Raw genomic sequence first — 16,044 nt, forward strand, 5'->3', positions numbered from 1 at the left:
ATGAGAGACAGAAAGAGAGAGTTACAGATGAGAGAGAGAAAGAGAGTTATACATGAGAGAGAGAGTTACACATGAGAGAGAGAAAGAGAGAGTTACAGATAAGACAGAAAGAAAGTTACAGATGAGAGACAAAGAGAGAGACTTACAGATGAGAGACAGAAAGAGAGAGAGAGAGTTACAGATGAGACAGAGTTACAGATGAGAGACAGAAAGAGAGAAAGAGACTTACAGATGAGAGAGAGAGAGTTACAGATGAGATTACAGATGAGAGACAGAAAGAGAGAGTTACAGATGAGAGACAGAAAGAGAGAGAGAAAGAGTTACAGATGAGAGAGAAAGAGAGAGAGAAAGAGTTACAGATAAGACAGAAAGAAAGTTACAGATGAGAGACAGAGAGAGACTTACAGATGAGAGACAGAAAGAGAGAGAGAGAGAGAGAGAGAGAGAGAGAGAGAGAGAGAGAGAGAGAGAGTTAGTTACAGATGAGACAGAAAGAGAGTTACAGATGAGAGACACACAGAGAGAAAGAATTACAGATGAGAGAGTTACAGATGAGAGACAGAAAGAGAGTTATAGATGAGAGACAGAAAGAGAGAGTTACAGATGAGAGAGAGAAAGAGAGACTTACAGATGAGAGACAGAAAGAGAGAGAGAGTTACAGATGAGACAGAAAGAGAGTTACAGATGAGAGACAGAAAGAGCGAAAGAGACTTACAGATGAGAGAGAAAGAGAGTTACAGATGAGATTACAGATGAGAGACAGAAAGAGAGAGTTACAGATGAGAGACAGAAAGAGAGAGAGAGAGTTACAGATGAGAGAGAGAAAGAGAGATTTACAGATGAAAGAGAGAGAAAAAGAGTTACAGATAAGACAGAAAGAAAGTTACAGATGAGAGACAGAGAGAGACTTACAGATGAGAGACAGAGTTACAGATGAGAGACAGAGAGAGTTACAGATGAGAGACAGAAAGAGAGAGAGAAAGAGAGTTACAGATGAGAGAGAGAAAGAGAGTTATACATGAGAGAGAGAGTTACACATGAGAGAGAGAAAGAGAGAGTTACAGATAAGACAGAAAGAAAGTTACAGATGAGAGACAAAGAGAGAGACTTACAGATGAGAGACAGAAAGAGAGAGAGAGAGTTACAGATGAGACAGAGTTACAGATGAGAGACAGAAAGAGAGAAAGAGACTTACAGATGAGAGAGAGAGAGTTACAGATGAGATTACAGATGAGAGACAGAAAGAGAGAGTTACAGATGAGAGACAGAAAGAGAGAGAGAAAGAGTTACAGATGAGAGAGAAAGAGAGAGAGAAAGAGTTACAGATAAGACAGAAAGAAAGTTACAGATGAGAGACAGAGAGAGACTTACAGATGAGAGACAGAAAGAGAGAGAGAGAGAGAGAGAGAGAGAGAGAGAGAGAGAGAGAGAGAGAGAGTTAGTTACAGATGAGACAGAAAGAGAGTTACAGATGAGAGACACACAGAGAGAAAGAATTACAGATGAGAGAGTTACAGATGAGAGACAGAAAGAGAGTTATAGATGAGAGACAGAAAGAGAGAGTTACAGATGAGAGAGAGAAAGAGAGACTTACAGATGAGAGACAGAAAGAGAGAGAGAGTTACAGATGAGACAGAAAGAGAGTTACAGATGAGAGACAGAAAGAGCGAAAGAGACTTACAGATGAGAGAGAAAGAGAGTTACAGATGAGATTACAGATGAGAGACAGAAAGAGAGAGTTACAGATGAGAGACAGAAAGAGAGAGAGAGAGTTACAGATGAGAGAGAGAAAGAGAGATTTACAGATGAAAGAGAGAGAAAAAGAGTTACAGATAAGACAGAAAGAAAGTTACAGATGAGAGACAGAGAGAGACTTACAGATGAGAGACAGAGTTACAGATGAGAGACAGAGAGAGTTACAGATGAGAGACAGAAAGAGAGAGAGAAAGAGAGTTACAGATGAGAGAGAGAGAGTTACAGATGAAAGAGAGAGAGAAAAAGAGAGTTACAGATAAGATAGAAAGAAAGTTACAGATAAGAGACAGAAATAGAGAGAGAGAGAGAGAGAGAGAGAGAGAGAGAGAGAGAGAGAGAGAGAGTTACAGATGAGATAGAGAGTTACAGATGAGAGACACACAGAGAGAAAGAAGTTACAGATGAGAGAGTTACAGATGAGAGACAGAAAGAGTTACAGATGAGAGACAGAAAGAGAGTTATACATGAGAGAGAGAAAGAGTTACTCATGAGAGAGAGAAAGAGTTACAGATGAAAGAGAGAGAGAAAAAGAGTTACAGATAAGACAGAAAGAAAGTTACAGATGAGAGACACAGAGAGAGACTTTACAGATGAGAGACAGAGAGAGAGAGTTACAGATGAGAGACAGAAAGAGAGTTACAGATGAGAGACACAGAGAGAGAAAGAGAGTTACAGAAGAGAGAGTTACAGATGAGAGAAAGAGAGAGTTACAGATGAAAGAGAGTTACAGATGAGAGAGAGAGTTACAGATGAAAGACAGAGAGATAGAAAAGGAGAGTTACAGATGAGAGACAGAAATAAAGTTACAAATAAGAGACAGAGAGAGAGACTTACAGATGAGACAGAAAGAGAAAGAGAGAGTTACAGATGAGAGAGAGAAAGAGAGTTACATATGAGAGACAGAAAGAGAGTTACAGATGAGAGAAAGAGAGTTACAGATGAAAGACAGAGAGAGAAAGTTACAGATGAGAGAAAGAGAGAGTTACAGATGAGGGACAGAGAGAGAGAGAAAGAGAGTTACAGATGAGAGAGAAAGTTACAGATGAGAGAGAGAGTTACAGATGAAAGACAGAGAGAGGCTTACAGATGAGAGACAGAAAGAGAGTTACAGATGAGAGAGAGAGAGAGAGAGTTACAGATGAGACAGAAATAGAGTTACAGATGAAAGAAAGAGACTTACAGATGAGAGACAAAAAGAGATTACAGATGAGAGAGAGAGAGAGTTACAGATGAGAGACAGAAAGAATTATAGATGAGAAAGAGAGAGTTACAGATGAGAGAGAGTTACAGATGAAAGAAAGAGAGTTACAGATGAGAGAGTTACAGATGAGAAAGAGAGAGTTACAGATGAAAGACAGAGAGAGGCTTACAGATGAGAGACAGAAAGAGAGAGAGAGTTACAGATGAGAGACAGAAAGAGAGTTACAGATGAGACAGAAATAGAGTTACAGATGAGAGAAAGAGACTTACAGATGAGAGACAGAAAGAGAGAGAGAGTTACAGATGAGAGACAGAAAGAGAGTTACAGATGAGAGACACACAGAGAGAAAGAGAGTTACAGAAGAGAGAGAGAGTTACAGATGAGAGAAAGAGAGAGTTACAGATGAGAGAGAGAAAGAGAGTTACAGAAGAGAGAGTTACAGATGAGAGAAAGAGAGTTACAGATGAGAGAAAGTTACAGATGAAAGACAGAGAGATAGAAAAGGAGAGTTATAGATGAGAGACAGAAAGAAAGTTACAAATGAGAGACAGAGAGAGACTTACAGATGAAAGACAGAAAGAGAAAGAGAGAGTTACAGATGAGACAGAGAGTTACAGATGAGAGACAGAGAGTTACAGATGAGAGAGTTACAGATGAGAGAGATACAGATGAGAGAGAAAGTTACAGATGAGAGAGAGAGTTACAGATGAGAGACAGAAAGAGAGTTACAGATGAGTGAAAGAGACTTACAGATGAGAGACAGAAAGAGAGTTACAGATGAGAGAGAGTTACAGATGAGAGAAAGAGAGTTACAGATGAAAGACAGAGTTACAGATGAGAGAAAGAGAGTTACAGATGAGAGAGAGAGAGAGAAAGAGAGTTACAGATGAGAGAGAGAGTTACATATGAAAGAGTTACAGATGAAAGACAGAGAGAAAAAAAGAGTTACAGATGAGAGACAGAAAAAGTTACAGATGAGAGACAGAGAGAGAGAAAGAGAAAGTTACAGATGAAAGAAAGAGAGTTACAGATGAGAGAGAAAGAGAGATTTACAGATGAGAGAGAGAGAGTTACAGATGAAAGACAGAGAAAAAGAGAGTTACAGATGAGAGACAGAAAGAGAGGAAGAGACTTAGAGATGAGAGACAGAAAGAGAGATTACAGATGAGAGAGAAAGAGAGAGTTACAGATGAGAGAGAGAAAGGGTTACAGATGAAAGAAAGAGAGTTACAGATGAAAGACAGAGAGAGAGAAAAAGAGAATTACAGATGAGAGACAAAGAGAGTTACAGATGAGAGACAGAGAGAGAGGCTTACAGATGAGAGACAGAAAGAGAGAGAGAGAGAGTTACAGATGAGACAGAAAGAGAGTTACAGATGAGAGAGAGTTACAGATGAGAGACAGAGAGTTACAGATGAGAGAAAGAGAGTTACACATGAGAAAGAGAAAGACAAAGTTACAGATGAGTAAGAGAAAGAGAGTTACAGATGAGAGACAGAAAGACAGTTACAGATGAAAGACAGAAAGAGAGGTACAGATGAGAGAAAGAATTACAGATGAGAAAGAGAAAGTTACAGATGAGAGTGTTACATGAGAGAAAGAGTTACAGATGAGAGAAAGAGAGAGTTACAGATGAGAGAGAGAGTTACGGATGAGAGACAGAGAGAGAGTTACAGATGAGAGAGAAAGAATTACAGATGAGAAAAAGAAAGTTGCAGATGAGAGAGTTACATGAGAGAAAGAGTTACAGATGAGAGAAAGAGAGAGTTACAGATGAGAGAGTTACAGATGAGAGACAGAAAGAGAGAGAGTTATAGATGAGAGAGAGAAAGAGAATTACAGATGAGAAAAAGAAAGTTGCAGATGAGAGAGTTACATGAGAGAAAGAGTTACAGATGAGAGACAGAAAGAGATTACAGATGAGAGAGAGAGAGAGGAAGGAAGGAAGAGGGAAGGGGAGAGAGACAGAGACAGGAAAGAGAGAGAGAGAGAGAGAGAGAGAGAGAGAGAGAGAGAGAGAGAGAGAGAGAGAGAGAGAGAGAGAGAGAGAGAGAGAGAGAGAAAGAGAGAGATCGGCCTAAAGCATGTGGCTCAGAGCTGCTAACAGGCCCATCATGGACTGAATATGCTGCACAGATACTCTGCTGGAACAGCCAATCTCTCTCTCTGCTGCAAGGCTAGTTATGGGGATGAGAGGGGCATGCTCACTCCTCAGCCATGAAATACTTTGTGCCTTGAAAGATATCAAGCTGTCTCTTCCCAGAGATGGCTGAACCTCACATACTTTCCCTTCCCTATCACCCCTTCTCTCTCTATTCCCAGGTGCTATGGGCACTATGATGCCAAGAAAACCCTAAGATACAAATGCCCAAGGGGAAAATATACCTTTCACAATTTCCCTTCCATGTAGCACCTTCCTTTAATTTCAGCTGCATTGATCCTAGCCTAGAGCTTAAAACCCATTCTAAATAGCTTTCTGCCTTTTTTTTTTTTTCCCAATTATTAAACCCTTCATGACCCCATTTGGGGTTTTCTTGGCAAAGATACTAGAGGGGTGTTCCATTTCCTTTTGCAGTTCATTTTACAAATGAAGATGATATGGGTTAAGATTCCTTTCTAATTCCCAGCCCCCATGAATTTCAATGGCAGATATCCAGGCTCTCCCAGCCCCCATTGGAGCTGAGCTAACTTGAGCTGTCCCAGCCCCCATTCAAATGATCTGCTCAGGTTTCCCTAACCCCCACCCCAAGCACAAACAGTTCCTTATCAAAAAAACCTATTGAATTCTATTCAAATTCTAACCCTGGCTGAAACCAGCCAGGAGCCAACCTGGGACTTCACCCACGGGCCCCTTTACCAAAAGCCCCCCCATTATAAAAGAGGGAAACTGGAGTCCACTCTTTGCAGGAGCCCCAAATATAGCATCCTTATGCCGGTCATGCCAAGGGTTCCTGTCCGCCCGGTGCCAGCCCTGGCTCTGGCGTTTTTCTACGTTTAACCTTACTTCCAAACCCCAAAATAAACCTCTTTTATTAATCTAGGTTTTCGAGTCCGTAAATTCCTTTACTAGACCTCATTTAACTCTGTATCCTTGCGCCAAATCCAAAGGGGTTGCAGGGGAACTCTATTTGACTCCCTGTACCCCGAACCTGCCACTACACCTCAATTAACCCTAATTTCATTTTGCTACCCCTTACCTAAATCTTATCAAAGAATCTGAGGCAAACAGAGTTAAGTGACCTGCCCAGGGTCATACAGCTAGTATGTATCTGAGCATAAACATTCATCGTGTCTAATATGGGCAAGCCATTATATAGGCTACTGGGAATATAAAGACAAAATAGTCTTTGTTCTCAAGGAGCTTATATTCCATAGTATATGAATAAGCAAATATCAAATAATCTGAGGAAGAAAAAAACAGTGTGGAGAAGCTGGTGAAGTTTCCTGTACAAAATGGTGTCTGAGATAAGCTTTCAAGATCATTTTGTGGACATCTCTGTGCTCCAAACAATCCATCTCACATAATCAGGTCCATCTAACTAAAAATTCTATCACAATATAGTTTTGCTCAAAAATCCTCAATGATTCTTCAGTAACTAGAGAATCAAGCCTAGCCTCTTTTCCTGGTATCTGAGGCTTTTTATGAACTGACTCTTCACCTGAGTCACAGAACCTGACTTTCAAATACTGGCTCTGCGAATTTCTGTTATGTGACCATGGGAGAATCATTTATGTTCTCTGTACTTTAGTTCCCTCATATGTAAGATTAGGGAACTCTAGAATATAATTCCAAGGTACTTTTTGTCTTTAAATTCTATTATCCTAGCCTTAAAATTCCCATGATTTACTCTTACATTGTCTATATTCTAGTCATAACTATGTCCTATATATGTCCAAAAAACTTGGAATCTATTTTTATCTATAGAGACTATCTGTAAGATATACTCTACTCTAGACAGGATAGACTACTTGTTTTCACCCTGTCTTTGTTTCCATTTCATTTTATCTCACTTCTACTTGTCTAAATTCTACTTACCTTTTAAGGCTATCATTTTGGAGACTCTTAATAACAAAAGAGAGAAATAGTATACAAGGTAATCTCTTATAGATCAACCCCAAGATACCAGGATTCTGGTGTTGAGTTGCCATCTTTCCCAGGTAAGAAGAATCGTTGGCAATATTGCCTATGGGTCATACAAGAAAACTCACCCAATTTCACTTGGAGCGGGGATGGTTTGTAATTCATGGCTACAGTCTCCCCTTCTCGGGCATCACAGTCTCCATCTGAGATGGATGCAGCTGCTGGATCCTGGGGAGAGAAAATAGTTGGGAAGAAATCATTAAGAGCCAAATGAAAGGACTTTGATACACTGATTTCCCTTTCTGACTCAGAATCCCTTGAGGGAAAGCTTGATGGAGACTCTGATATGTCTCTTCCCCACTTGCCACTTCCCTCCCCCCAACCGTTTTCCTAACTTCAGTGCAGGAGACAGTCTGAACCCCATTAATCATACTATGTTCTACAAATGTTTCAAGGCCCAACTCAATTCCCACCTTCCTTATTAAACCTTACTCAATTATTCCAGACCACTTAAATCTCCCTCTCCTCTAGTCACAATATGTATCAACATATTAATATTATATAAATGCCTAATTTAGATTTTTCTCTTATTGTGAATATAGGGTATGAGAGAAAGGGTAGGGTGGAAAGGAAAGAGAGAGAGTGGTTATTCTTCCTGAGCATACATACAGACCCTGATTAGCAGGGTTTGGGGATAAAGTGGAAGGGAATCCCTCAGGACCCATCTAGTAAAAGGACACTTCTATTTTGCAGACACCCTTTTCTTCTGTATTTTAATTCAGGGCCATACTTTGTTATGCACCTTGTTCACTCTCAATTTTCTGGTCCCACAAAGCCAGTGACACAAGTGGCAGCTTCAAGGTCTTCTGCCTGTGGCTGGGGCCCCAGGCTACTTCCCAGGCTGCCTTCTTAGCTCAGACTGAACTCTGGCCAGCAGCATAGCCCAGGATTTCCATTCTCCCAATTAATTTCTTCTTGGAGCCAGAGGGATATTGATAGGCACAAGAGGATGGAAGCAAATACTTCACTCTCTGGCCTGGCTGGTGCATAGTGAGCACTTTGAACAGTTGCAGGGGGAACCAAGGCTTTGCTCCAATTCACAGGGAAAAAGTGGGGCCAGAGAGCAAGGGGAGCTGGCTTCTCATTCCTACTCCATCTCTAATACCTTAGTTTTCCTACTGAGCAGATTCAAACCTCAGGGTGCTACTATGAGCATACCAAAATACAACTGATTCCTGAACTCTGAGATGAAGATGTTAAATCAAAGATCTAAAGCCAGTGTGGCCCATCCCAATGGACCTTCCTCCTAAATTAATGTTCAAATATTTAATTTGTCATAATCACTCCCCAGCTAATCCTCCCTGAAGTTCACATAATCCCAATCTTTCCATCTTTTTTTCATGTCACAAAATGATTTTCCCTTTGATGCAGTTTGAGTGGTTTAGATGCCTGGTGGTCTAGAGGTTAGTGATGATAAGAGAGTTGTTAAGAATACCCTTTAAATTGGCCACAGGTTTTAGGAGTGAAAGAATTTGCTCATTTTTAGTTGCAAAATGAAAGTTTATTGTTGGATAGGAATCAGTTTACCAAGAGACTGACTTCTATAGTAGCAGATCTATGGGAAAATGGAATTTTGCACTGAGAATGCAGTTCTCAGTGGACAGAAGGTCCTGACAGCTGAGTGAGCTATCTGGGTCCATCTGCAAAAGACCTTCATTGAAGGAAGGATGTTATATTGGGTTCTTGGTGGGGGCTGGGACAGCCTTAGCAGGTCAGATCTGGGGCTGGGACAGCCCAGTTTCCCAGGCTTAGATTCTTATCAGCCAAGATCTCCTATTGGAATTAACAATACTTCAAAAGGAGTGCTTTTTGAACAGGATTTCTTTTTTTATTATTATAGATTTTTATTTATAGGGTATATGCATAGGTAATTTTTTTTAGCACTGACAATTGCAAAACCTTTAGTTCCAATTTTCCCCCTCCTTTCCCCTCCTCCTCCAGATAGCAGGCAGACCAATATATGTTAAATACAATATATGTATACATATCCATAGTTATTTTGCTGCACAAGAAGAATAGGACTTTGAAATAATGTATAATTAACCTGTGAAGGGAATAAAAAATGCAGGCGGACAAAAATAGAGGGATTGGGAATTCTATGTAGTGGTATACACTCATTTCCCAGAGTTTTTTCCCTGGGTGTAGCTGGTTCTATTCATTACTGCACTATTGGAACTGATTTGGTTCATCTCATTGCTGGAGAGGGCCAACTCCATTAGAATTGATCATCATATAGTGTTAATGTTGAAGTATATAATGATCTCTTGGTCCTGCTCATTTCACTCAGCATCAGTTCATGTAAGTCTCTCCAGGCCTCTCTGAAATCACCCTGTTGATCATTTCTTACAGAACAATAATATTCCATAATATTCATATACCACAATTTATTCATCCATTCTCCAATTGATGGGCATTCACTCAGTTGCCAGTTTCACAACTCCACCAACAATGTATTAGTGTCCCAGTTTTCCCACATCTCCTCCAACATTCATCATTATTTGTTCCTGTCATCTTAGCCAACCTGACAGGTGTGTAGTGATATCTCAGAGTTGTCTTAATTTGCATTTCTCTGATCAGTAGTGATTTGGAACACCCTTTCATATGAGTGGATATAATTTCAATTTCATCATCTGAGAATTGTTTGTTCATATCCTTTGACCATTTATCAATTGGAGAATGGTTTGATTTCTTATAAATTAGGATCAATTCTCTATATATTTTGGAAATGAGACCTTTATTAGAACCTTTAACTATAAAAATATTTTTCCAATTTGTTACTTCCCTTCTAATCATGTTTGAATTAGTATTGTTTGTACAGAAACTTTTTAGTTTGATGTAATCAAAATCTTCTATTTTGTGATCAATAATGATCTCTAGTTCTTCTCTAGTCATAAATTCCTTCCTCCTCCACAGGTCTGAGAGGTAGACTATCCTCTGTTCCTCTAATCTATTTATGATCTCATTCTTTATGCCTAAATCATGGACCCATCTTGATCTTATCTTGGTATATGGTGTTAAGTGTGGGTCCATATCTAATTTCTGCCATACTAATTTCCAGTTTTCCCAACAGTTTTTTTCAAATAATGCATTTTTATCCCTAATGTTGGTATCTTTGGGTTTATCAAACACTAGATTGCTATAGTTGTACCCTTTTTTGTCCTTTGTACCTAATTTGTTCCACTGATCGACTGGTCTATTTCTTAGCCAATACCAAATGGTTTTGGTGACTGCTGCTATATAATATAGTTTTAGATCAGGTATACCTAGACCACCTTCATCTGACTTTTTTTTCATTAATTCCCTTGAAATTCTCGACCTTTTATTTTTCCATATGAACTTTGTTGCTGTTTTTTCTAGGTCACTAAAATAGTTTCTTGGGAGTCTGATTGGTATAAATAAATAAATAAATAAATAGATTAGTTTGGGGAGTATTGTCATCTTTATTATATTCGCTCGGCCTATCCATGAGCACTGAATGTCTTTCCAATTACTTAAATCTGACTTTATTTTTGTGGCAAGTGTTTTGTAATTTTGCTCATATAATTCCTGACTTTTCTTTGGTAGATGGATTCCCAAATATTTTATACTCTCAACATATGTTTGGAATGGAATTTCTCTTTGTATCTCTTGCCCCTTGAAATTCTTAACCTTTTGTTCTTCCCATGAATTGTTCTTATTTTTTTTAACCTCTATAAAATAATTTGGCAGTTTGATTGGTATGGCACTGAATAATAGATTATAATAATTATTAATAACAGAATTGTCATTTTTATTATATTAGCTCTGCCTACTCATGAGTATTTGATCTTCTTCCAATTATTTAGATCTAACTTTATATCAAAAGTGTTTTGCAATTGTGTTCATATAGTTAGTTCCTGGTTTTGTCTTGGCAGATAAACTTCCAAATATATTATCTACACTTTCTTTAAATAGGATTTCTCTTTCTATTTCTTGCTGCTGGGCTTTGTTGGTAACGTATAGAAATGCCAATAATTTATGTGGATTTATTATATCCTGCAATCTTACTAAAGTTGGTAAGTGTTTTTAGCAGGTTTTTTCTTGATTCTCTAGGATTCTCTAAATATGTCATCTTATCATCTGCAAAGAGTAATAGTTTTATTTCCTCATTACCTACTCTAATTCCTTCAATTTCTTTTTCTTCTCTTATTGCTAAAGCTAACAATTCTAGTACAATATTGAATAATAGTGGTGATGATGGGAAACCCTGATCTTACTGGGAGTGCTTCTAGCTTATCCCCATTATATATAATGCTTGCTGTTAGTTTTAGATTGATGCTATGTAACGTTTTAAATAAAACTCCAATTATTTCTATGTTTAGTATTTTTTATTAGGAACAGGTGGTGTATTTTTTCAAATGTTTTTTCTGCATCTATTGAGATAATCATATGATTTCTGTTAGTTTAGTTACTGACATGATCAATTATGTTGATAGTTTTCCTGATATTGAACCAACCCTGCATTCTTGTATAAATACTACTTGGTCATACTATCTCATCTTGCTGATAAATTGCTGTAATCTGCATTAATATTAATTAGGGAAATTCATCTACAATTTTCTTTCTCTGTTTTGGCTTTTCCTGGTTTAGGTATCAGTACTATATCTGTGTCATAAAAGGAATTTAGTAGCATCCTCACTTGCAAAATGAGAATACTACTATTTGTGTTACATACCTCAAAGTGTTGTCATAGACCACAGAACTTAGGAAAAGAAGGAAACTTAAAAGATTCTTTGAGGAGAATGGTTTCTAAACTGTATATATAAAAGTGAAGTATCACTACTATCATGGTCAATTTCCCTTATGTTCTACCACCAATAGAGAAAATAGGGAAGACAAAGTATTGTAGTGGAAGGACTGAGGGGGGGGACTGGAAATGAGGGTACAGTTGCACAAACTCTAGTCATATGGACACTGGACTCTGTTTCCAAACTCAAGGAAGAATAGATGCCTAGGATAGAAACAATGGCTTGAGGATGAATTTGTGAGGGATGATAATTAATTGCTATGGTAGTCTCTGAATTCCAAAGGCATTTCTATCAGAACACAGGAAACCTGGTCTCAGACTATAGTGTTCTCTATATCTCTGGAAAAAAGTGTCACCAAAATTGGGAAACTGACAATGTCTGTCTTAATATCTGTTGCCCCAGTATCAGTCCCAGCTCCTCTTCCCCTTCTGGCAAATAATGCTCTCATTTGTGCTTCCTTAACCAGCCTGGTGTCCCTCACCCTCAAAGGCAGTGCTTTATCCTTTATCCATCCCAACCAGTGGTTCCTACTGGAGTTATTACAAAGGTTCTTCAACTTCTTCTGTAAATACATAAATAAGCAAGCATACCTCTTAAACAGTAAACACTAAAATTAGATCTCAAACATGCCTCCCTATTTTTAAAAATTTAATTAGATGCTGTGATGATTAATAAAATTCAGGTTAATTTAAAATCATTATTGAATTCAAAAGTTTTTTTTAATCATTATGCATTTTCCTCAATCACGTGGAAGTCTATGAAATTTATTTATGTTAAAAATGGGTCACTATACTTAAAAAGCTTGAGAACCATGGCTACAATCTAAACCAGTTTTCTCCTCTATTAAACTCTGCTCTTCTCCAGCTATCAGGAGGACTTTATATGAAAAACTAATTCACTCAGAAGTTAATGACAGGTCAGGCCTTCACGTGCCATCCATCCATCTTAGGAAAATAAGCATTTGAAGTTCTAAAGGGAAATTTCAGGCAATCTGGTAGGCCAATGGGGAACCCTCAATGCCTTTCACATTCAACTATTCAGGCAGCTCCCTTCTCTGCCCACACTTCTCAGAACTGGTCAGACAGAAGTCTGGGCTGGCCTACATTGCAAAGGATGGTCTCCCGCAGGTCCAAGCTCCATAATGACCTCAACACTGAGCCCACTGTATCTGATGATTCAATGAGGTAGGAAGACAGTCCCATTGGCTTTTGTTCCTTCTGAAATAAGGTGGGAAACAAGTATGTTTGTTAAAGGAGAAAAAAAGAAACTGACCAATATGTTGAAGAAGCAAGCCTTTTTCACCATCAGCATATACTCTAGCATCCTCTGGCCCTTATGAGTCTGAATCACACACTCTTGCCCTTGATGCTAAGCTGTTCTCTATTGTTCTTGGGCTGTTTTCCTTCGCAATGACTGAGAGGTCCCTAGAGAAGGGTCTCAATCTGCTTCTTTGTCTTCTTTTCAGCAGAGAGGCACAGGGCACAGGGCTTAATAGTGAGCTAGATCAGTTAATTTGGCTTGATTGAGTCTCAAGCACCAAGGAGGAGAGGGACCTGAAGTCAATGAGAGAACTCCTATGGCTTAAAGATGTTGCTTGCCAACTCTCCCTTTTCCTTTCCTGCAGTGTTCCAGTGTGAAAGAAGTTTTTTAGCTTGGTAAGGCTGGAGAGCAAGAAGGACCAGGTGTTCATATGGTAAATATCAGAATCATTTTTGTCTGCCCACTAAGAGTGGTGGATAGGAAAGGAAGGAGGGAGAATAACTTAGTAGGGAGATAGTAGGCTAGAACGGGCAGAGCTGCCAGCTTGGGTTGAGATGCCATTTCTAAAACATAGACAAGAAGACATTCTGAGGTGTGTGGGGAGAGCTAATACATGTTGAAATTAGTAGTGGCACAGACCCAGACAAAAACACTGCTTGGCAATTAGAGAGCAGAATGTTGAAGAAATATCAGCTGTGATATATGGACAAGGAAGAGATACAAAAGGGCAGAAGAAAAAGGCTTTTTGAATTAGAAGAGATGCAGTTGCTGGGTAAACACAGAGGGCAGACTGGACATAGGTAGGAGAGGGCTGGTTTGACAAATTTTGGGCTGCCCTTTGGAGTGAGGTTGAGAGCTTGGGCCCAGCACCCATGGGTGCCAGAAGTTGGTGCTGCTGGTAAGTGCAGAGGTCCTGGAGGCCTCCTGAAGCAGAGGACTGACTAAAGTTGGCTGAGCTTGGGTCAAGCCAGATGCCTGTCCCTTCCTGCATGTGGAACATAGAGCTCCTAGTGGAGCCTGACACAGCTGTAGTTTTGCCAGGTTGAAGAATTCAGTCCCAAGTGCTTCCTGAAAATGTGATAAGAACTCCTACAGATCTCAGAAATTTAATTCTTCCTCTTTATCTCCCTTACTCTGCCATGGTTTAGCTAGGCAACCCTGATCACCATCCCCACTAAAGTGAGGAATAAGAGGTGAGTAGCTATTCTGTTGTTCTTATGGTACTCTGGCTAGAAAATACAGGAAAGACCAGAGCTTGCTGTACTTGCTTGCTGTACACTGAGTATGGCCAGCACCTCTGTGGAGAATCCAGTTTTTCTGGAAAGGAGTTCCAATTGGTCATCCACAGTCCTAATTTCCATATACCCAATTTTAATTTACATTAAGTGTTTGGTCCACTTTGTTTAAAAGCAATATGCCAATCCTTCTTCCCTTCCTCTGCTTCCAGGAGAGCCAGGGGAAGTGTCAGATCTGAAGCAAATGCTATTTTCCTATAGTTCCATCTCAGCAGAACTGATTTATAATCTCAGTGCCTGTTGCATCCCTGATATAGAGAAGACTAGGCCAGGGAGAGTTCCTGATGGGGCTTGATTTAAGCTGCTTATCTTCCAATGAGTAGCAAAGGCACTTCTCAGATTAAGCCTCCTAGCAGGCACTTTCTCCTTTCTCCCCCCATACCCAACTCTTGTATGCATGGAGTATGGTAAGACAGTGAAGGAAGAGAGTTTAAAAAGAGGGAGAGGAGAGAAAGAACATGGATCCTGTCTCCAGGTGAATTAAGAAAGATGTGTCTATTCCCAGTACAGGCCTTCTACTAAGCTATGTATACCTGGAGCTAGAAAGGATCTCTTAGGCCTCAACCTCTGAAGCCTGAGGATGAAATAGAATTACATCCCCCTTTCAATGGTCCTAGACCATTGCATATTATATATCTGTGGCTTCAAATAATTGGCACTGCCTATCAGAGAGGTGAAGGTGCCTGAAGCAGGAGATGGCCTGACCTTCCTACTGATGAGCAAAAGGATGGCTCTAGTTCTGATTCCCAGAAAGCAAAGGGCTTGTGGATTAAATAGTAGGAGCAGTGTTTCCAACCTGGGGAAAGAAATAACCCAGCATGTATTAATCCTTAATCTCTTCAGTATCTGAAACTTCTAACTCCCACTCCTCCTATATTGACCTTTCTCCCTGGGTTTTCATGACACTATTCTCTCAGTTGATTCTACTTCTACAAGATTTCTTTGTATACATTTCCACCCCCCTCCCCAGCCTGAAATCCTAATTTGACTCTCAATTTCTAACCTCTCCCCTTTTACCCACCTACTCTTCACAAAGATGCCAAAAAATCTACAATCATTCTTTTACTGAGGAACTTCAATACCTCCCCTCAATACCTGTCTCTTGAATAAAATACAATCTTCTTGACATTTGAAGCCCTTTGCAATTTGGCTCCTGGATATCTTTCTAAGTTTGTCACTCAGAATCTATATTTCAACCAAAGTGATCTTATTGCTGTTCCCAGAATTTATCATGTATATATGCTTGCATGCACACACACACTCTATGATACACACACATCTGTTTATATGTTATAAACCCTCAACAGAATGTATGTTCCTGGAGGGCAGGGACTTTATTTTTATCTTTTTTTATCTTCAGTCCCTTACACATAGATACTTTGTAAATGTTTGTTGCATTAGATTGCCACATAATGATAGCTAACATTTATTTAGCACTTTATGGTTTACAAAGTATGTTACCTAAGTTATCTGACTATTTTCTTTAATATCCTTATAACACATTCCAATTTTATAGGTAAGAAAACTGGTATTTTCTGGTCCTGGCTAACCCTGCTGGGGTCTAATGTTCCATGCCAACAACTAAGCTTGGGTTATGGTGTCTGAGCCTTTCCAATCCAAAGCAGT

At 39.3% G+C, this 16,044-nt stretch overlaps 1 protein-coding gene across 2 annotated transcripts in view; it reads right to left on the reverse strand.

Annotated features, from left to right (window-relative positions):
- The window catches only part of FAM219A (family with sequence similarity 219 member A), a 108,530-nt gene that overhangs the window by 17,084 nt on the left and 75,402 nt on the right, over nt 1–16,044 (reverse strand). For both annotated transcript variants that reach the window (XM_074280238.1, XM_074280237.1), the window contains exon 2: nt 7,166–7,265. In XM_074280238.1, coding sequence (XP_074136339.1) covers nt 7,166–7,265 — 100 coding nt within the window. The remainder of the gene's footprint in view (nt 1–7,165; nt 7,266–16,044) is intronic.

Source organism: Sminthopsis crassicaudata, chromosome 1 (genome assembly GCF_048593235.1).
Source record: "Sminthopsis crassicaudata isolate SCR6 chromosome 1, ASM4859323v1, whole genome shotgun sequence".
NCBI lineage: Eukaryota > Metazoa > Chordata > Mammalia > Dasyuromorphia > Dasyuridae > Sminthopsis > Sminthopsis crassicaudata.